Source organism: Henckelia pumila, chromosome 2, assembly GCF_033568475.1.
Source record: "Henckelia pumila isolate YLH828 chromosome 2, ASM3356847v2, whole genome shotgun sequence".
Classification (NCBI taxonomy): domain Eukaryota; kingdom Viridiplantae; phylum Streptophyta; class Magnoliopsida; order Lamiales; family Gesneriaceae; genus Henckelia; species Henckelia pumila.
In genome coordinates, this window is record NC_133121.1 from 194,199,700 (window position 1) to 194,223,586 (window position 23,887).

The 23,887-nt window shown below is 36.8% G+C and overlaps 1 protein-coding gene across 1 annotated transcript; it reads left to right on the plus strand.

Moving 5' to 3' along the window:
* The first annotated feature begins 6,317 nt into the window (after positions 1 to 6,317).
* On the plus strand, positions 6,318 to 11,200 carry LOC140879294 (uncharacterized). Its single transcript, XM_073282972.1, has 4 exons — positions 6,318 to 6,405; positions 8,676 to 9,690; positions 9,773 to 9,857; positions 9,917 to 11,200. Exons 1-4 carry the CDS (start codon positions 6,318 to 6,320, stop codon positions 11,198 to 11,200), a joined length of 2,472 nt encoding a protein of 823 aa, XP_073139073.1.
* Positions 11,201 to 23,887: the final 12,687 nt, after the last annotated feature.

The following is a 23,887-nucleotide window of genomic DNA, read 5'->3' on the forward strand; positions in this document are numbered from 1 at the left end:
AATTTTGGAAACTCTTTTAACTAATGCCCTAGACTCTTATTAGACTTTTAATTCTGTTTTGGAGACATTATCAGTAGATTCTAGACGGGGAGAACGTGAAGAACTCTTTCTGGACGGCTAGGTTTCATCTATCTTTTCTTAATTTTAATTTCTTTCATGAATTTTTGTAGAGAATTCATGAGTATTGTTGGCTAAACTTTTAATACTTGGTTGAGGGAGATGAAACCTTGATATATTTTATTCATGAGATTCGATTCGTTGTGTTCAATCTTTATTAAGTATCAATCTTTGATCTGTTTTATTATTTTATGTTTGTATACGAGATTTTAGGATTGGTCATCTGAGGGTTTTGTTTTGCAAACGATAGCTAAATTAGAATTAAAATCCGTAATTGTTTGAATAATCTAATTTGCGAAGCAAATAAGTTTGATATTTTTCTGCTGTTGAATTTATTAAATCGTAGGATCAATTATTGACTAAGCTAAATACAACCGCTGGTGTTTGTGTTGTCTAGGTTCGTCAGTTTTACTAGTTTCAATGCTACCGTTGATTTAAATTTGATCGCTGGTATTGGGTTAATTTATGGGGTAAGGGTTAATTTAGAATTCTGTTTTCTAATTAACTAAAATTAAGGTGAAAGAGGAATTTGATTTTCAATGATAATATTTAATAGGATTAATTATTTTTAGAGAATCAATGATTGAATGAATGAATATCAAGGGTATAGTCGACCGATACCAAGTCTCGTCTCTTATTGGATTTTTCCAGTTTATTATTCAATCTTGCATGTTAGTGAATTTTCATTGCTTAAAGTTTTTAGTAGTTAACCTCAAACCTCAAAACTCCCTTTATTTATTGAGAACGCATTAAATTTGCCTTTCCTCGTGGGAACGATCCCTACTCACACTACTACATTATTTGTTTATCTGAGTGAGTCGGGTAATTTGGGCGTGACACGATTAAGCGCTACCAAATTTTGGCGTCGTTGCCGGGGAATCGGTGTTAATTTATTGTGTTCTTTGTTTATTTTATTTTATTTTATTATTTCTCGTAGTGCTACTCTGGTTTGTTCATGCTTTCAGGTGAATCTTCGGGAGAAGAAGAATTTCCATACGTCCCAGAGATAGAAAGAACCTTGCTTAAGAGACGGAGAGAAGCTCGTACGAGGCAAGAAGAGGAAGATTTTAAGACTGAAATTTCTAAGGAAGATAGGGCGGCGAATGCGAACATGAGTTTGAGACAACTTGGAACTCCTAATCTCGCTCAGCAGCCTTTATGCATTACTTTTCCTACTCTAGAAAATAATGATAATTTTGAATTAAAATCTGGACTGATACATCTATTGCCTGCTTTTCATGGTCTTACAGGTGAGGATCCGCACAAGCACTTGATGGAATTCCATGTCGTATGCACCAGCATGAAACCACATGGAGTGACAGAGGAGCAGATCCAACTCAGAGCCTTTCCTTTCTCTTTGAAGAGTGCTGCAAAGGATTGGCTATACTACCTACCTTCTGGATCCATCACCACTTGGAGAGAACTGAAGAGGATTTTCTTAGAGAAATATTTTCAAGCTTCAAGAGCGGCAAACATCAGAAAGGAAATTTATGGCATCAAGAAGCAGATTGGAGATTCACTGCATGAGTATTGGGAGCGTTTCAAGAAACTATGCGCCAGCTGCCCGCAGCACCAGATAAGTGAAAATTTATTAATTCAATACTGCTATGAAGGGTTGTTGTCTCATGACAGGAGCATGGTGGATGCGGCCAGTGGTGGAGTTTTCGTCGATAAAACTTCTGTACAAGCAAGAAATCTAATCGAGAGTATGGCTGCCAATTCTCAGCAATTTGGCACCAACAAAAGTGATCCTGCGCCAAGAAAGAGTAGTGAGGTAAAAGCTTCTTCCCTTGAACAACAACTGAGCGAACTGACGTCTCTTGTGCGTCATATGGCTGTAGGGAATGGACAGATTGCAAGGGTATGTGGAATTTGCACTCAAGTGGGACATGCAACTGACATGTGTCCCACTCTTCAAGAGGGATCTGCTGAACAAGTCAATGTCGCAGGAGGATTTCCAGGGCCACCTCAGCAGAAGTATGATCCTTACTCTAACACATACAATCCAGGTTGGAGGGATCATCCAAACCTCAGATATGGCAATCTTCCAGCGAATCAATCTGGACCTCAAGCACAATCGCACAATCAAGCTTATAGGCCACCGTATCATCCTCCACCACAGCGCCCACAAATTCCAACACCGGGTGAGTTTTTGGAAAATATAGTTAAGGATCTTGCAACTAACACCATGAGTTTTCAACAGGAAACGAGAGCAAGTATCCAATACTTGAACACTCAGGTGGGACAGTTGGCAACTGCAATCAACAGATTGGAAGCACAACAGTCTAGCAGTCTGCCATCACAGACAGTAGTGAATCCAAAGGAAAACGTGAGTGCTATTACGTCGAGGAGTGGACGGGAGCTGCATATTCGTGAAGGATTGATCCAAGAACCGGTAGGGACTAAAAATGACAAGGAGTCAAAGGTGGAGGAGAGTGAACCTATTCCAAAAGATACACCAAGAGGTAAGTTCCCTCCTCTATCTGAATATAAGCATGTTGCCCCTTTTCCCATGGCACTAAAGGATTCTAGGAAAGATGAGGGGATTAAGGAGCTCTATGAAACTTTTCATAGATGTGAGGTAAATATTCCACTGTTAGATGCTATTAAGCAAGTACCTCGCTATGCTAAATTTTTGACAGAATTATGTACTGCGAAAAGAAAACAAAAGTTGAAGGGATGTAAGAGAGTTGAATTGGGAGAACAGGTCTCTGCCGTCATTCAAAGAAAGGCACCTACAAAATGCAAGGACCCAGGTATGTTCTCGATTCCATGTAAAATAGGAGATAGTCAGCTTGATACGGCCATGCTAGATTTAGGAGCATCTATTAATGTCATGCCATACTCTGTTTATGCTTCCTTAAAACTAGGGCCTTTGAATGAAACTGCCATTGTTATCCAGATGGCTGATAAATCTGCTATTTTTCCAAAAGGATTGTTAGAGGATGTTCTTGTACAAGTTGGTATATTGGTCTTTCCTGCTGATTTTTATGTTCTTGACATGAAAAATAATGATTTGAATAGTCCTATTTTGTTAGGAAGACCATTTTTGAAAACTTCAAAATCCATTATATATGTTGATAACGGCACTCTCACTATGAAATTCGATGGGGAAATTGCGAAGTTTAATATTTTTGATACCCTAAAAACTCCTAAAAGTGAAAGTGTTGTTAATTTTCTTGATGTCAATGACCACGTCTCACAAGGAAAGAAGAAGCTTGTACTTGAAGATAAGTTAAAAGAGACTATTGCAACGCCTGCTGAAATTTTTCTTTCTGATATGCAGGTACCTATAACTGAGAAAAAACATCCTTCTGACCGAGCGAAAAGAATCCCCAAGAAATCGAAGCAAAAAAAGCATGGGACATTGACTGGAAAAATTCTGAAGTGGGTGAAGGTGGACAAAGGAACCAAATTTAAACCACCCTGAGGATCTGCAGCATTCAGTCGAGCCAACGACCGTAAACAAAGGCGCTGACTGGGAGGCAACCCAGTATTTCTATTCCTTTTTAGTTTTTTTTTTTGCTTCTTTTTTTTTTTTTTTGTGTTTTGTTGAATTTTGTTTTTAATTGATTTTCGGTTTTTTTTGAAAAATTAAAAAAGTAATTTCTGAAGTATCGCCCGCTCGATCCTGGCATTTCACCGGATCGAGCGCGCAGAAAATCCCGAGCCCACTGCCCCAAGTTTTTAAGAGGCGCGCTCGATCCTGGCATTTCACCGGCTCGAGCGCGCAATTTTCCCAAAGTCACTGTCCGTTTTTTTTAAGAGGCGCGCTCGATCGGGTATATTTCTAGGATCGAGCGCGCCCCTCTCACACCCTTTTCTGAGCCGTTTTCTGCTCTTCTTCCCCACTCCCTTTCAAAAATTTCCCTCGGCCTTTAGAACCCTTTTTTTTTCCCCAAAATTTTGAAATTGAATAATTGTTCACAATTTGTTATCAATCTATTACAGGATCATTCAAGGGCTTGGAATCTTCATTTCTTCCCTCCTCTCTACTTCTCCACAGCCATATTTTGCTAGAAAGCCGGAATTGTTGGTATCCACAAGGTGTTCGATGAATTGCTTCATTCACCAATTCTTGCAAATTTTTGGGTGCTCATGGGTCCAAAATGTACTACAGAGAGAGGCGAATCTTCTCGCCAAGGTACACGAGCTACAACCGCAACCTTAAACTTAGGCGGTCGTTTTGTCAATCAAGCGGCCCGGGATCGCTACGACCATGCCAAGAACCATCGCTCCCCTATTACTGAGAGGGGTTTTGATCTAGATGTGAATGTAAACAAAGTGGCGGTTCAAGTCTTGGCACGTGGGTGGGGAACGTTCTGTAAGCAACCCGCTCCAGCCATCGTCCCTCTTGTTAGGGAGTTCTACGCTAATGCTACGGAGAGGACGGATAGCAAAGCCTTTGTCCGGGGCACTTTGGTTTCCTACGCAGCTTCTGAGTTGAATGCCATGCTAGAGACACCAGTTGTCGATGACAGCATATTCCAAAGCGCTACCCTTTACCCGGATGTCCACGAGATCCTTAATCAGCTGTGCTTTACCGGGGCTGCTTGGTTGGATCCGGTTACTTACAAGTGCTTAAAAGAGAAATATCTTTTTGTGAGTCCGGCCACCTGGTATGCATTCCTATGCCGCCGTCTAATGTCAATCTCACACAAGAGTGAAGTTCATGTCGACCATGCTGTGTTGCTATACGCTCTCGATGTCGGATTCCCGGTCAATGTGGGTCGAGTTGTTCATGATCAGATACGGAGGTCGGTCACTTCTAGGACATCCGGTCTTTTCTTTCCCATGATCATTACACAGTTATGCATGCGAGCTGGTGTGCATGCTAGAGCAGACGAGGAATGGTTGCAGCCGATGCGACCCATTGACCAAGAAGTTGTTGATGCAAAAAGGGCTTATAGGCGGAGCCTATTTGTGGTGGATGACCAGTTTGTGGCGGTACACGATCCGGTGCATCCTATTCCACCTCCACGTCGCCCTACTGCAGTTACTGTTCAAGAGATGGCCACTTTCACTCAGCATCAGAACACATTCAATGCGGCCACAGCTGCAAATTTTCAGGTGTTAGACTACATATCTCGTGGCATCTCCGAGAGACTAGGGATTGATCCCACCAGCGGTTCCTTTCCCGCCACCTTTTGAGTTTCCATGGGTCAACCTAGTGCCACCGCTAGAGCATGATGAGGATGGGGCGGACGCCAATCCATAGATTTGGGGAGTTTTCTTTTTATTTTTTGCATTGCATAGTTTTGTTTTTTTTGTTTTGTTTTTATTGCTACTTGTTTTGTTGTGTGCTTTTGTTTAGTTTAGTTCTCAATCATTGAGGAAAATGTTTCATTTAAGTATGGGGGGAGGGGGGGGGGGTGCATTCATGCATTGCATTTCATTTGCATTGTTGTTTTTGTTGCATTTATTTCATTTTAGGATTTTAGCATTCTGTTGCATTTTGTATTGAGTTGAGAAAGAAACGGGTAGCCTGGCCGATGATGAAGCTTTGTTTGTGAATTCCATGCCTATATGACATGTTTTTGCACAGATGGAACTCAGTAGACAAGTGAACTCCTATATACTTTGTGAATTATACTCAAATCTGAATTTTGAAACATACCAACGTGGATAGGATTGAGGCATTGTTTGGATTATTTGGGCCTACATTTTCTTGAATCTTTTGTTCTTAGATGCCCTTTGAGATTTCACATATATATGAGCACATGAGGTGCATATTTTTGAATTTTGTGCAAAATCATCGTTTACTTTTGATGATTTCTCTTTTCTGCACTGATTAATATTTGTATGAGTTGATTGTGAATTGAGACACGTCTAGAACTTGTTCAAACATCCCTCGAGGTGCAATACGGGTACACTATGACTTAGGAGTGATGTAGGCAATTTTTCTGAATTCGTTTGAGCTTTTCAAGCCACCCACTTTATTAATTATCCCTAGTACCTTGTTTGAGCCTGATTGAAAAACGAATGGCATGCGTGCAAACGTGTGGTAAACCCCCATTCGGCATTATTTCAAGGTCCTACAACTACTACCCTTAGCCTAAACATTGTTTCCTACCTTTAAGGGAGTGAGTTGAATGTTAAAATTATTTTATGCTCCTGCGTTGAATGGTTAATATGGAATGGTGTGATGATAGCTTGAAAGGAAAGAAAAAATAGTAGTGAAAAGGGGATAGAGAAAAAAAATGATGAAAAAAGTGGTGAAAAAGAAGGACAATTTAATGGTGAAAAACATTAGAAAAGAAAAAATGGAGATCAATGAAGTGAAAAGCGGTGTGAAAACTAAATTAAAAGGAGTGAACTCCAAAGATAGACATAATTTACTCCCTCTTTGAATTCTTTTTCTTTATAGTAGCTATAAGAAAAGCCTACATTATAAGCCAATTAAGACCTATTGACCGAGTCACAGTCGCCCAATATACTAGTGGAGAGGGGTTCCGAGAATTTTGCCTATGGACTGTCGATTGACACTATTGATAAGTATGAATTTTTTTTATCAAAACACGTACACACTAGATTTCTTTGTGTTTAACCGATTGTGAGTGTGTTGATTTAATTTCTATTCATTATAATCTTGTAAAACCATGAAAAGTCCTCATGATCTATGAATGTGTGAATTGGATTTGGAGGCGAGTGTTTTGAACTTGAGTTGCGGGGTTTATAAGTTTGTGAGGTGAAATCCGTCTGGTTTTAAAATTTTCAAAACAATGTGAGTTGGATGGATGGATGGATGTGAAAATTTTGAAAGATTAACTGAGGCCAGTGCTCTGTAGTATTTCTTGATTCTTGTTTGCATATTTTGTTTTGCATACCTTCCTCGAGGGCGAGCAAGGTTCAAGTGTGGGGGTATTTGATAGTATTATTTTGTTTGAATTTTTAGTGTCATTTTGTTAAGTGTTTTGCATGCATTTTGTGTCATTGTTCATGTTTTATTCTAGTTTTATTTTATGTCATGCATTGAGCTTCTTAACTTAGTTTTGATTTATTGTGTAGGAATTACCATGTTTTGATTAAAGAAATCGAAGTGCGTCCATGCGTCCAAAGAAAACAGCAAAGCAGATTTTTCATCATAAAAGCATGCGCTCGATCCTGGCATTTTCCCAGATCGAGCGCAGTCATGAGATTTTCAAGACAGTAGGTTGCCTCAACTCGCCCGCTCGATCGCACATTCTTCCAGGATCGAGCGCGGCCAAGGAATTTTTAAGGCAGAAAGTTGGCCGGTATTGCGCGCTCGATCGGGTATATATCTAGGATCGAGCGCGCGGGTCTGTTGCCGGAAGAAATTTGTAATTTTGGAAACTCTTTTAATTAATGCCCTAGACTTTTATTAGACTTTTAATTCCATTTTGGAGACATTATCAGTAGATTCTAGACAGGGAGAACGTGAAGAACTCTTTCTGGACGGCTAGGTTTCATCTATCTTTTCTTAATTTTAATTTCTTTCATGAATTTTTGTAGAGAATTCATGAGTATTGTTGGCTAAACTTTTAATACTTGGTTGATGGAGACGAAACCTTGATATATTTTATTCATGAGATTCGATTCGTTGTGTTTAATCTTTATTAAGTATCAATCTTTGATCTGTTTTATTATTTTATGTTTGTATACGAGATTTTAGAATTGGCCATCTGAGGGTTTTGTTTTGCAAACGATAGCTAAATTAGAATTCAAATCCGTAATTGTTTGAATAATCTAATTTGCGAAGCAACTACGTTTGATATTTTCTGCTGTTGAATTTATTAAATCGTAGGATCAATTATTGACTAGGCTTAATACAACCGCTGGTGTTTGTGTTGTCTAGGTTCGTCAGTTTTACTAGTTTGAATGCTACCGTGGATTTAAATCTGATCGCTGGTATTGGGTTAATTTATGGGGTAAGGGTTAATTTAGAATTTTGTTTTCTAATTAACTAAAATTAAGGTGAAACAGGAATTTGATTTTCAATGAAGAATATTTAATAGGATTAATTATTTTTAGAGAATCGATGATTGAATGAATGAATATCAAGGGTGTAGTCGACCGATACCAAGTCTCGTCTCTTATTGGATTTTTCCAGTTTATTATTCAATCTTGCATGTTAGTGAATTTTCATTGCTTAAAGTCTTTAGTAGTTAACCTCAAACCTCAAAACCCCCTTTATTTATTGAGAACGCATTAAATTTGTCTTTCCTCGTGGGAACGATCCCTACTCACACTACTGCATTATTTGTTTATCTGAGTGAGTCAGGTAATTTGGGCGTGACACGATTAAGTGCTACCAATTAGTAGTAGTTAAATTCAAACCCAAAAACCCCTTTTATTTATTTTCAGTATTTTTAAGAACACGATAAATTTTTCTTTCCTTGTAGGAATGATCCCTACTCTCGCTACTACAGATTTATTTGTTTGAGTTTAGTTGGGTTAATATGGGCGTGATATGGCTAAGCGCTACAAAATTTTGGCGCCGTTGCCAGTGACGAAGTTTAATTTATTTGTGTTTTTTTATTTTTATTTTATTTATATTTTTTTCCCCCAGTGCTTCTCTGGTTTGTTCATGCTTGTAGGTGTATCTTCAAAAGAAGAAGAATTTTCCTATGATCCGGAGATAGAGAGACCTCTCCATAGAATAAAGAAGGAGACTCGAAGAAGATCTAAAGAAGAAGAAGATGTTTCCTTTGAAGAGCCTAGAGAAGAGATGGCTACAAATGCAAATCTAAGCTTCAGACAGCTTGGAACCCCCGATCTGAATCAGCAGCCCTTATGCATTACATTTCCTACTTTAAAAGCTAATGCAACTTCTGAATTGATGTCTGAACTAATAAATTTTTTGCTTTCTTTTCATGGCCTTGCAGGTGATGATCCCCATAAACATCTGATGGAGTTCTATGTTGTATGCACAAGCATAAAACTACAGGGAGTAACACATGAGCATATTCAATTGAAAGATTTTCCTTTTTCCTTGAAGAATTTTGCAAAGGATTGGCTCTATTATCTACCTCCTGGATTTATTACAACTTGGACGGAGATGAAGAGAACCTTTCTGGAAAATTATTTCCCAGCTTCGAGAGCGGCGAACATCAGAAAGAAGATCTATGGCATCAAGCAGTATATGGGAGAGTCACTTCATGAATATTGGGAGCGGTTCAAGAAGCTTTGTGCTAGGTGTCCGCAATATCAGATAAGTGAAAATATCTTGATTCAATATTGCTATGAATTTTTGTTGTCTCATGATAGGAGCATGGTGGACGCGGCTAGTGGAGGAGTTTTTGTGGACAAAACACCACGAGATGCAAGGAACTTAATCGAGAATATGGCTGCTAATTGTCAGCAATTTGGCACCAACAAAAGTGATTCGATATCCAAAAGGAAAAACAAGGTAAATGTTTCTTATCTTGAACAACAATTGATTGAACTGATGTCTCTTGTGCATCAAATGGTCGTAGGGAATGGACATAATGCAAAGGTATGTGGAATCTACGCTGCAATGAGACATGCATCTGACATGTGTCCCACACTTCAAGATGAATCGGTTGAACAAGTCAATGCAACAGGAGGATTTCCAGGGCCACCACAGAGGAGGTATGACCCTTATTCCAACACATATAATTCAATTTGGAAAGATCATCCAAATCTTAGACACGTAAATCCTCCAATTAACCAGCCTGCACCTCACGTGCAACCGAATACTCAAGGCTGCAGACCACCGTATCCTCCACAACAGCATCGCCCTCAAATTCCAACCCCTGGTGAGTTTTTAGAAAATATTGTTAAGGATCTTGCCACTAATACTTTTAATTTTCAACAGGAGATGAGAGCAAGTATCCAAAACTTGAACACTCAGGTGGGGCAGTTGGCAACCGCAATCAACAAGTTGGAAGCACAAAACTCTAGCATTTTACCAACTCAGACAGTGCCAAATCCAAAAGAGAATGTAAGTGCAATAACTTTGAGGAGTGGAAGGGAGTTGAAGGTTCGAGAGGAAGTGTTACATGAACCGATAAAGAATGAAGATGACAAAGAATCTAAGGTGGAGGAGAATGAGATAGTTCAAGAAGATGCATCAAAAGGTAAGTTTCCTCCCCTTTCTGAGTATAAACTCGTACCCCTGTTTCCCCTTGCATTGAAGGAGTTTAGGAAGGATGAAGGTATTAAGAATTTGTATGACATTTTTCGTGGATGTGAGGTAAATATCCATTTGTTAGATGCTATTAAACAACTACCTCAAAAAGCTATATTTTTTAGAAAATTGTGTACTGCGAAAAGAAAACAAAATTTGAAGGGATGTCAAAAATTAGAATTGGGAGAACAGGTCTCTACTGTGATCCAGAGGAAAATTCCCGTAAAATGCAAGGATCCAGGTTTGTTTTCGATTCCTTGTAAGATAGGAGATGTTCAGCTTGAAACGGCCATGTTAGATTTAGGAGCATCAATTAATTTTATGTCATATTCTACTTACGATTCCTTAAAACTCGGTCCCTTAAATGAAACTGCAATTGTAATTCCGATGGCTGATAGGTCTACTATTTATTCTAGGGGTGTGATTGAGGATGTCCTTGTGAAAGTTGATGATTTGGTTTTTCCAGCGGACTTTTATGTGCTTGACATGAAAACTAATGATTTGAACAGTCCAATTTTGCTAGGAAGACCATTTCTAAAAACTTCAAAGTCTATCGTAGATGTTAATAATGGTACTCTCACTATGGAATTTTATGGGGAGATAGTTAAGTTTAATATTTTTGATACCCCAAAATTTCCTAATTGTGAAAGTGTTGTTAACACTCTTGATATCAATGATCACTTGTCACAAGAAAACAAGAAATTGATGAATGAGGATAAAATGAAGAAGATTGTTGCAAGACCTGCTGAGAATTCTAATGCTAAAATTTTTCTTTCTGATTTGCAGACACCTAAAACTCAACCAAAACTTCCTCCAGATCGAGCAAAAGAGATACCCATGGGAATAGGGAAAAATCATCAAGAGATGGGAGTCTCCGAGAAATCAAAGAAGAGAAAGCATGGACCAAAATTAACTGTAAAAATGCTCAAGTGGGTAAAGGTGGACAAAGTTATCAAATATGAACCACCATGAGAAACAAGAAAGCATGCAGTCGGGCCAACGACAGTAAACAAAGGCGCTGACTGGGAGGCAACCCAGTTTTTTCTTTCCTTTATTTTTATTTTTATTTTTATTGTTATTTTTATATTTATTTTTTATTATATTTTTCTAATCCAATGCCTTAACCGTCCTTTCCATGTTCAGTAGGTTGCCCTGATAAGTGAAGTTTCTTTGGAGTTCTACAGCCAGAATAAGAGGATGCGCAAGCCGGCACATGAACCAGGGGAGTTTCGTTTTGCATTTGCATATCAATTGTGTCTTTGTTTTTGTTTGTGTTTCTAGGGCATTGAGGGCAATGCTTTAGATAAGTGTTGGGGGGGGGGGGGGGGGTAGATTAGTATGTTATGCATGATTTATCGTTTTCTTTGCATTCACATTGTTTTAGTTTAATTGCATTTCATTCATGTTCATTTCACGTCATTGTGTTAGTGTTTGTCTTGTGAGTATAAGTAGGATGGAGATTGATAGCCTATGATGACCTTGGAAAAAAAATGAAATTTTTTTAAAATTTTTTGCTCTAGATTGGATATGAGACACCTTAGGTTGAGTGGTAAATATTTTTAAGCACACATGTTAGACCAGTGAAGTGTAGCGATGTATTGGATATTGTTTGTATCTGTTGAACCATTGCACGACAATAGGTGTTTGTGGAGCCTGATAGTGTTTTTGAATCCTAATGATCTTTATCACATTGCATTTACGATCTTGAGAGCACCTGTTAAAATATTTTTTATGTAAATTTTGTGAAAATAAAATTAAATCCATCTAGTTTATGAGAAAGGGATTGAAATCCTAATCACCTTATTCTTGACTCAGCATGCGGATTAAATGGGGTTAAAAATTTTAAAAATTTAAAAAAACAATTCCATACGGGCTTGGAAAGTGATTGAAATTCTATTCACTATTCCATGGCTAAGTTTGCGGATCAAATGGGATTGTAGATCAATTCGAGCTATAGACGAGGGGATTGAAATTCGAATCCTAACGTAGTTATAACTAAATTTGCGGGTTATTATTGGGGTTTAAGAAAACCGGGTGCAAAATCTGGATGTTGCGATATTTTGTGCCCGCAAGTGCACGGTGTCAAGTTTTAACATAATAATAAATAAAGTATTGTTCCCACGAGGAGTAAAGTAAAAATATTTAGTACTTGTAATTAAATAAGTCCTAGCTTTTTTTAGAAAATTAATAATTGAAAGATTTTCTGAAAAATAAAATAACCAAAAGATTTTAATAGCACGCACACAATTTTCAAAGATTAACAATCAGAAAAAAATTAGTCTAGAGGTTTAGATTTCAATTGGTTTCAACAACAATCGTTCTTAATTAATTTATTTTCATGAATTTCTGTCAATTAATAGCCAACACTTAAGTGTATTATTTTTCACTCCCAAGCAATAAATAATATTTATCAACTATAGTTCAATTCTAATATCTCTATTAAGAATCTACTTGTAGTGATACAAGTATCTATGCAAAAAAATGTTCTTTTTAAAGCTCTGTTAAAATTATATACTCTCCCGAGCTATATAAATAATTAACAGTATAATTTCTATTGGTCCTATTCAAAATCTCCTCTCCCGAGTACCAGTTTTCAAATAAATATTACAATTCAATTATTGATCAAGTAATTTAAAAGACATTAAAATCAATAAAAACAATTAATCTAGAAGAATTCAATTAAATAAAATCAAAAATTAATGAAAGTGTCTGCACCAGGTTCCATCCAACCTCTAGACTCTAAAAATTTAGTTCATAATAAAATTTGAATAAAACCACATCATGTTCAGAAAATTAAACATATTCAAAATTTAATAAATAAAAGATAGAAAACAAATCCGTCGTTGGTTTTTTGTGTCCAGTCGATCGATCTCCGTATTTGTTCTTCACGATAAAGCACATATTTTCTCTACAAAATCACACGATCAATTCTCCAAAATATTTCTCTAATATGCGGCGGCTCTTTTTTAAATACTTAATCCAGACTTCTTTTTTATACGTCACACAAAAGCCCATCAAAAATCCCATTAAAAATATAAAAGTTTCCTTGCCCGATAAAACTCTAAATTCAGAAATCTCGTCGGGGCGGGCGCTCAACATCACTGCGTGGGCGCGCACATGGTTCTAATTTTAATCTTCAATCTCACAGAATATAGTGTGATTGCTCTTTGATAAGCGCTAAACTTTTCCCTCAATAGCGCTCCAACTAGGCGCTCAATAGACTTTAGCTCTTTCTTCACTTCACGTACATCGCTTCTTTTCCTTCTTTCTTATTCTTTTTCCTTTTCCTTTTATTTATTTAATGTTTTCTTTAATTCTTTCTTTTACAGCTTCTTCTTATTCTTTTTTATTCCTCTTATTTTTCTTTATTTTCCACAACAAATCAATAATTCCTTACAACAACACAAACAACAAAACTAGGCATAAATCTGCTCGAAACAAAAAATTAAAAATTAAAAATAATAATTAATTTAAGTGTATAAAATAAACTTATCAAATACCCCCAAACATAGACTTTTGCTAGTCCGGAGCAAAACTTAATCAACACAAAAACTCCAAAACCAACAACCAACAAGAATAGTCAATAAATACTATGAAGCAATGGCCTCAGCAATAATTTTAAAAATTCAAATCCAATCGCATCCAACCTACTAACACTTGAAAATTTTAATCAAAACTAGATAACCTTATAAACTTATAATTTCCGCAACTCACGTTTCAAAACACCCTTATCCAAATTTAATTCACACATTCATAAATCATGAAGACTTTTCAATGTAGCAAAGGATCAAAATTAAGGATATTAATCAAAAACACTCACAATCGGGTTAATTCAAAGAAAACTATTGTGTGCATGTTTCGATCAAAAATTCATACTCATTAAAAGTGTCAATCGACAGTCCATAAGCTAAATTCTCGCAACCCCTCTCCACTAGTATATTGGGGGACTGTGACTCGGTCAGTAGGACTTAATCAGCTTGTAATGTAATACCTGGCTCATGGCTACAAACGAATGAATAAGAATTCAAAAAAAAGAGTAAATTATGCTCAATCTCTAATTTCCACTCCTTTTCATTCAAATTTCACATCTTCTTCACCCCATTGATTTTTTCATCTTTCATCATAATTTTTTTTCCATCATACTTCTTTCACAACTTTTTCATCTCTTTTTTTTTTTCACTACTACCCTTCTTTTCTTTTCAATTCTTCAACCACACCATTCCATATTCACAAATAAAAACTAGGAGCATATAAATTGCTAGCATTCAAATTACTCCCTTAAAGGTAGGAATTAGTGTTTAAGCTATTCATAGGTAGTAAATATAGGACCTTGAAAAAATTTTGAATGGGGGTTTATCACACATTTGCATGCATGTCATTCAATTTTCAATAAGGCTCAAACAAGGTACAAGGGATATCATGTATCAATGGGTAGCTTGAAAGGCACAAACGATATCAGAAAAATTGTCTAAATCATCCCTAATCATAGTTATGCCCGTATTTCGCCTTGAAGAATGTTCAAACTAGTTCTAGACAAGTCTCAATCCACAATTAAATCATATAAATTTCAATCAGTGCAGTATAAATAATCATCAACAGTAAACAATGATTTTCACAGCAACTTTCAGACTTTGTACCTCATGTACTTATATAATTATTTGAAGGCTCAAATGGGCAACTAAGGATAAAATTAATCAAAAAAAAATTCAGGCCCAAAGATCAAAACAACGCCTCAATGATATCTATGTTTGTATGTTTCAAAATTCAGATTCAAGCATTAATCACAGAGTATATAGAAAATTGTTCATCTAATTGGTTCCATTAATTCAAAATTTGGTCAGATAGGTAGACAGTCATGGAAATCAGTTATAGCACAAAATTTATCTATCATTGGCCATGCAGTCTTTGTTCTTCAAATAAGCACAGACTTTCTCCCCAGAAATCTTCACGTTCAAGCTCCTCACAATTTCTTCTCTGATATATGTATGTGTGTGGCGGCTCTTTCCATAATTCTGATTCCAGATTCCTTTTTATATCGTGCACCTCAAAAGCCCATTTAAGAAAGCCCAATAAATTTCCTTCCCGATAATTTTAATTCTAAGAATGCAACGGGGCAGACTCTCAGTAGAAAGGCGCGGGCGCGCACAACTTTCGCACTGCAATCTTCAGGCCCAAAGATCCAAACAACACCTCAATCATCTCTATGTTTTTATGTTTTAAAATTCAGATTCAAGCATTAATCACATAGTATATAGGAAATTGTTCATCTAATTGGTTCCATTAATTCAAAATTTGGTCAGATAGGTAGACAGCCATGGAAATCAGTTACATCACAAAATTTATTCATCATTGGCCATGCATCTAATTATTTCTTGACTCAATTCAAAACTACTCACTTCAACAAACTCAAAATATACCAAATCACATCAATCAGCATATACTAAAATTCAACTCACAACACATCAAACAACATAAATTCACAAAATTTGAATTACTCCCCCCAAACTTATTAAAATCATTGTCCTAAATGATTAATTAAAATAAAAGAAGCACACATACCTTGAGCACTGAGCATCAGTACTCGGCGTCATCAACATCATCATGGGAAGAAAAATTTTGCAGCATCTATAGCTCCATCAGAAACTGACCATGGGGGGAGGTGAGAAGGAACTACCACAACCGTGAGCACCTCTTGTACTCTTAGAAAGTAACATGCACCCGAGGAATAAGATCAGACACACATGGTCTAAAAAGAGCCGCGTCGTTGATGGGTATTGTTGACACATGTGTGGCCTAATGGGGAGGCGCGATTGCGCATAGATATGGCTGATGGAAGGGCGTTAGCGCATTGAATGAGTGCAGATGGGGACTCGTTAGCGCATGGTATAGGTCTGTTGGTGAGGCAATCGCGCATGGTGTTGGGCGCGGAAGGGATGCTTGTTGGCGCATGGTCTTGCGCGGATGGCATGCGCGTTAGAGCTTTTGGAAGCGCCAATGAGAGGCGCGATTGCGCATAGGATATGTGCAAATGGGGAAGGGGCAGCGCGATTGAGCTAAGGGATGGCACAGCTGGCAGGTGCGATTGCGCATGGGGTGGAGCGGTTGAGAGGTGTGGCTGAGTTGCGTGTTTGTGCTTGGATGGGCGCCCTTCGTTCGCGCATTTGCGCATGTTTTTGTGCTGATTGTAAGCGCGATAGCGCATAGATTGCGCGGTTAAATAGCGCGATCGCGCATGTGGCTTTATTGCATGGCATTAGTGAAGCGAAGTGTGTGCGCGGCCGCTCAAGAATAGTGGCGCGAGCACTCCTTATGTGCGCACTTTAAAATTAATTTCTTCCAGGAGTAGAGCGGGCATGCAGAGTAAGTGGGCGGGCGTGCCTTTGTCTCGAATTAAAGATTCTTGAGCCTGAAAATTTTGAAAATTAACAAGAATTAGGCTAAAAAATTGATAATAATGTATTAATAATAATGAATTAACATAAATTAAATAAAATTAAATAAAATAAAAGAAAAATATTGGGTTGCCTCCCAAGTTGCGCTTGGTTTAGAGTTGTCAGCCCGAGTTTCACCGGTATTTAGTCTTCCCCTTCTCTTTCACTCGCCAAATATACTCCACGAACCGCTTTTTAAATTTTGTCTTCTTTATTGTGGTATTTTTTGTTGATGAACTTGGCTATTTCCCCTTTGACGATTCAACCGCAAGATCAGCTCTTTGACAGCCTTTCAACTTCACAACCGGCTCAATCAAGCGCAATTCCTCGATGGGTGGATTAGGTGTCTTCGTAAATAAGTTGAAAATTACTCGTTCGCCTTCCACACCCATCAAACATTCACCCTTCTTCACTTCAATGTTTGCATCCGTAGTGGCCAAGAATGGTTTTCCAAAAATCAGTGGAGCACCATGATCTGCTTCCATGTCCAAGATCATAAAATCCGCCGAAAATATAAATTTGTCCACCTTGACTAGAACATCTTCAACAATACCAAGTGGATATGTAATGCTCCTATCCGCCAACTGCAAGGTGATCATGGTCGACTTCATCTCTCATAACTCCAAGGCCCTGCAAATAGACAATGACATTAAATTAATACTGACCCCTAAATCACATAATGCAGAAGTAAAATGAAATCCACCAATAGAACAAGGAATAGTAAAACTCCCTGAATCCTTAAGCTTTTGTGGCATTTTCTTTTGTAGCACAGCACTACACTCTTCCGTTAAGTTCACCACCTCGTTCTCTAGCAGCCTCTTCTTCTTGAACATCACCTACTTGATGAACTTAGCATAGTTAGGCATTTGCTCCAAAGCATCAGCAAATGAGATGTTAATATGAATCTTCTTGAAAATCTCCAAGAATTTGGAGAACTGCTCATCAAGAGTCTTCTTCTTGAACCTTTGGGGATATGGAAGTGGAGTGTGAGGAATCGGGCACTAATCTCTCAAATCATAATGGTTAATCCAAGATCATATAATAAACATTTCATCCAATAATATACAAATTAAGAACAAGCAAGCAAAGGCAAAATTTATTTATTTATTTTTTTAAAAAAAATAAAATTGGGCCGCGCTCGAGCGGCTAAAAAGCACCGCTCGAGCGCGCCCTGAATTTTCCTAAACAGAATGCACAGCTCGGGGCTGCGCTCGGGCTGCTCTTTTCTGCAGCTCGGGCGCTGCCCTGGGCAAAAACTGACTTCGATTTTTCCACTCCTTATCTGAGTCTTGAAGTCACTACAAACATCTCATAAGTCAAGCCTATGCTAACATAATCATATCCCAAAGAATATAAACAAGTTCATGCTAACTCCACCAAGATATATCAAGCTAATGACATAAATAACACTAGCATATTCAAAACTAAGAGAGCATGATGCTACAACAAGATAAGTTCCATTCATTCATATAAACCAACTCAAGTTTACATGTAGAATGTACAAAAGTGACTCACTTAAATTCAATTGTAGCAACAACATAAACATCTAGATTAAAGTCTAGTCTCAAACCTTTAATACAAACATCAAACATGAAAGGATAAACAAAACCAATGATTTTAACATATCAACATTGGATTCTAATGTAACATGCTTGACATTACAAAAGAACATAGACTTCTATCACCCGAGTCTCCACTCTAATCTCTCAATCTCTTGCTTCCATGTCAAGTCCGACTCGCTACTCTTCAACCTGATGCAATGCACACATACAAGAAAAACAACAGCCGGATAACTCCGGTGAGAATAAATCTCAGTATGAAAGACATCTATATAAATCCAGTAGATATAATTCAAATAAGAAATCACTATCACAATCATCATTTCCTTATACCCTTACCTTTCGAATATATTTCAAAGAAAATTCATTCAATAACATAAAGACTCAAAGACAAGTCGAGGGTAAAAGGATTCAAGTCTCACAGAATTGATATTTTTAAAAATCATTCGTTGGGATCCCGGGAATATAATATGGCCAAAAATCAAGCCTCCTACCTACGCTCCCGCTCGAGGTGGTCAATCTCGTATTTCCTGAAATGTGAACACTATACTGAGAACCGTGGCAAAAGAAATCAAGTCAGAAATCTAGCCTCTCATATACAAGTTCACCACGTCCAATATTTTCTTTTCGATTCTGTTTTCAAGGTTTCGAAAGAATTATGGCTCAAGAGGTGTACTCTCGATTCTATAACCAATCCACCATAACTCAACAATTCAGAATAATCTAAACTCATCAATCTCAAATAAATATTCAATCATCAATATCAATAAGTAATCATGTTTAAATCAAACAATTCATATATCAACCAAATCAACTAAGTCAAGTAATTCATTTAGATCATATAAGATTAAGTAAAACAACTAATCATGCATGTATGTGATTTAATAAACTCGAAAACCACCACGTTCTCGAGTTATTCTACCTGTCAAGGTTAATGTCGAATCATACCTTTAATCTGAACTCAAACCTCTGAAACTCTTGCACTACTTGATCAAACATAAGCTGTCCAGAATTCTGCTCAATCCTTTCAACATCTGCTCACTCAACCATTGCTAGTCCAAGGTGTTAGTTGATCCAACTTTGAATCAACTTCAATCAATTGGAACTCGTCGACTCGACTTCGATGTCCTTCAAGCTTATTCTGAAATGTCATAGAACATAGCTCAATATTAATTCCTCAAATTCCTTTCTACTCATCAAATTTCATCAACTTCAAATCTTGTTCCAATAGTCGAAAATCCATTCGCCGGCATATCATTTCGAAACCAACTATACTAACAATTAAACATCATTCAAAAAACATTCTAAATCACATATCATCATCAAATTAACAGCTAAATCTCAAAAATGGCAGCCCCTTATTTCCAGAATTTCATATCAATTCACAATCTTCAATTCGGCGGCGTAACGGATCGAAACTGATATTTCCAAATACATTAATATCATCATATCAATCATCTAAGTCCAACATCATACTTAAAATCATCCTTAAATTTCGAAATATGCAGCTCCCAAAAATCAGAATTATCAAAAATATTCAAAAATTGATAAACATGCCCAAACGACGATCTTTTTGCGATTCAACTTAAATATACTATCGTCGTATATACTAGAACACATTTATACAATCAAATATTAATTCTAACAATATCTTCAAAATTAAAACATCTCAGAATTTAGCCATACCTACGTCAGAGTGTAGCACTCGAAGCCGTGATCGCAATTATACGATCAATTCGAAAATCTACCGGCCGGATCAAATTCTACAATTTTTGAAATGAAAAGAAACGACCATGGAAGTTCATTTCTTGATCTCTCGGCTTTGCTGCTGTGTTTGGAAAGTGGAGAAAGTGATTACACGTTTCAACACATGCAAATATATCTAAAGTTGACAAGTCAACTCTTTAATTGCACCTTGGTCCCTAAGCTTCCTTTGAAATTGAAATTTAATCTTAAATCAATCCTCCACCTTGGAGCTGAAATTTTGATACCCTTCCACCATTATACACGTATATATATCTATATACATGCCACCTTTCCAATAAAATAAGGTATTTGCATTTTAGTCCCTGAAAATTTGATATTTGCAATTCAGTCCCTGCTCGAGTTTCTTCTTAAAATTAAATTATCTTTAATTTCCAAAAATCGGAATTTCAATCTTAATCCTATAAATATTCAATTAGAATATTTATTCTTTTAATTTAAGAATCTCGGAATTTAATTCTCAAATATCCGTAAATTCTCAAATTAAATATTTTCGGCTCAAAAATTACATCTCTAATTTCCATAATTTCCAAATTGAATATTTTCCAAATACGAAATTTAAATCTCTAATTCCGTAATGAATATTCATATTTTCAGGGCCTTACAATTCTTCCCTTCTAAGGAATGATTTCGTCCTCGAAATCGCATTCAATCGTACTACTGAATCGCGTAAATTGTAAAGTTGACTGAAGTAATTCTTACTTCAATTCTAAGAGCTTTATATATCTCTTCTGATATCTTATCCTCTTCTTCTTTCTGACCAAAATCTGTATTGATTATTCATTAGATCATAATGAAATTTCTTTCTGAATCCGATATTACTCCGAAAAGAACATTTCTCACTGAACATGCTGTTCAAGCTTCAATATCTTACTCTATCTAATCTGCTCTGTTCAAATTCGGTACGGATCAATCTTCATATTCTCTGTCTTTTATCAAACCACATCTGATCTGATCACCGATACTTTTGCAATACCGCCTCATCACAAATAAACTTCTGCTTTTCTTCTCATTTCGTAATAAAAAACACGATCTCTATATCAATCGAATAACTGTTACAAGAATTTCAATAAATATGTGACAAAAATCTATCAGTTAGTATCGAATCAGATACCTTAGTTCTGGGCATTTTCTCAAATCTGGATAGTCACCTCTGACAATCCATCGATCAAAGGGTGGCATAAGGCAATCAAACACTCAGAACTTCTGAAAATCGATGCCACAATCTACCAACTAAATTTAAAGTCTCTGTCTCGACAATAAATTTCAACAATTCCTGTAATTTCATCATATCACCAACTTCTTAACAGCTAGCAACTCACATCGATGTTACAGCTAATACAGCGTATTCTTGAATCTGACAAATCTATTTCAATACAAATCGCAACCTCATGATGATTTGAGTAATTTCGAATTAAAATCTGTCGCAAAATTATTCTTGCTTCAGCTTTAGAGTTGCTAAACTAATTCATAGATCACTCAGTCTCTTATTTTCTGCTTCTATTACTGGAAACATAGGTATTGGAAATTCAATTCTGTCATATTGTCTTCCATTTTCTGTTGTCAATACTGATTTCCAAGTAATTCATACAACATTTCCAAACAACTGGATGGATATATAATCTGTTGTAGTGTGCCTCTTCCAGAATGTGATATCTCATGTCTAGATTATCTGGCACAATCAAACGAATATTCATTTCAAAGTTCAATTTCTCTGATCTGCTATCTTGTCTCATATCTCAAGTTCTGGAAAAATCAATCAATTAGTCTAAAATTCTTACTGATACTCTGAATCAAATTTTCTATCAGTTACGAGGCAACAACATCAAAATATACTGAATGTATATACCAAATGATCAATAACTCTTAAAATTCATAATCAAAGAGACTCACTCAAGTCAAGGTCATCCAAAGAGCAATATTCTGAATAACAAAATCTGCTAAGTGAAAACAACTCACTTGCATCTCGACTTTAAGCGAGTGAATAAAATAAGACTCTATCAAGGAATAAGAGCCAATCAAAATATCAAAATCAATCGAGGTCGAATACAAAACATCATAATCGATATCAATAAATTCAAAAGTCATGATCCTATGATATAATAGATTCAGCAATATCAAAGAGAAGTCTCAACTGTAACTGATTTTTCATAATTATCTTATCAGATCTCTAAATTCTTCCCAAATAATCATGATTGATCCATAAATTCAATACCCAAAATAAAGCGGAACCTGAATTTGGGAACTCGTACTATATTTCAAGTAACACAATCAACTTCAATTCAATCTTATTTCTTTCAAACTATAATTCAGCTTTTCTGATACAAGTACTGATATCTTCTTTCATAGCCGCTCACCCAGGCTAGCACATAGCAACTACTTCAGATAAAGGTTCAACATACAGTTTATGAAACATAATAAATTACTCAGCTATCTCTGTATGCAATGCACCCAGATTCATCAGTATGCAGCCAAATTATGTAAAGCTCAAATATACCTGTAAGGTCATCATCTGGTGCATCTTGAACCGAGGGATCTGTAGATGCTTGTTGCCTACGAGTTGGATCTTCATTTAGGTTTCTCCTTGTTCCCCATGGATTAGGACACACTCTCGAAAAATGTCCCACTTGATAGCAACGATGACATTTTCCTAAAGTTCCTCGACATTCATCGCTAGCATGTTTTCCTCCACAGTGAGTACAGTATTCACCGGCATATTCTGCTTTCTGACTCAAACCAAGTTGCTTCGGTCTGCTAGAGCTGAAAGAGTCACTCCCAGACTTCTTGAACTGTTGCCTCAAATACTGTATCCGCTCTTCACTTCCACTAATACAACCTCCTGCCTCATATCTGCTCTGTGCTAACAAATATGACTGAGATTGCGGTTGTTCGAAATACTGAGGCACAATTGAACTTTCTTTCTGTCTCATAAAACCGGCTTCAGCTCTTTTAGCCCTGTCAATAGCATCAGCCAATCTATTCGGTCTCCTCACATCTATCCAAGCATAAATTTCCGGATTCAGTCCATTGATAAACAGATTCGTTTGGACTTCTTCATCCTGATTCACGTGAGGAAAAAATCGGAGCAAGTTGGAGAATTTTGCAACATACCCGTCTATAGTCATATTTCCTTGTTGCAAGTTAACAAATTCTCCTGCTCTATCTTCTCTATAAGATTTCGGCAGAAATCGTTGACAAAATTCAGTCTTAAATACCTGCCAAGAAATTACTATACCTCTGATTTCCAGACATTGCTTCATCGCAAACCACCAGCTTCTTGCTGAATCTTGCAGTTGGTATACAACCAGCTTGATTCTTCGTTCATCAGAGTATTCTAAAGATTCAAATAATTGATCAAGCTTCTCTAACCAACCTTCACAAGAACTGGTATCTTCTGTACCTTTCAAAGTTGGCGGATTATACGTCTGAAATCATTCATATAGCACCTCCATCCGTGTGAGTGTAGCATCCATCGATTCTGATAGTTTACTACAATACTGATATGTTCAGTCGAAGGTATTGACTTCACTTGCGGAGTACTGTTCGATTCAATCTGGGGTGCTTACATCACCCAAAGAACCTGACTTACTTTAAAATAAAATCCATAAGAAACACAGAGATTATACTATTGAAATCATTAAAAATACATATAATCTCATGCTTTTCCATATTACACATGCTTACAACTCTTCATGCTATTCAAAGAAACATGCTTACAAGGAATTCAAATATTCATGTGAATTCACATAATAAGGTAAGCACATAAGCATATAAGCATATAATTCCTTCAAACAGTAAATCATGTTCGCATACATTATATCAAAGTAAGTAAAGCATAAATCAAGAATACTAAAAATGCATGCGACTCGATCTACCCTGCTCAACTTCTAACTCATTCCAAGAAC

What these genes read in the sequence shown, in the direction of transcription:
- LOC140879294 (XM_073282972.1), top strand. Translation starts at nt 6,318, where the DNA reads ATGATGAAAAAAGTGGTGAAAAAGAAGGACAATTTAATGGTGAAAAAC. An exon ending in CCAGGGCCACCACAGAGGAG is followed by an intron (nt 9,691 to 9,772) that starts GTATGACCCTTA and finishes CCAATTAACCAG; the next exon opens with CCTGCACCTCACGTGCAACC. An exon ending in CCCTCAAATTCCAACCCCTG is followed by an intron (nt 9,858 to 9,916) that starts GTGAGTTTTTAG and finishes AATTTTCAACAG; the next exon opens with GAGATGAGAGCAAGTATCCA.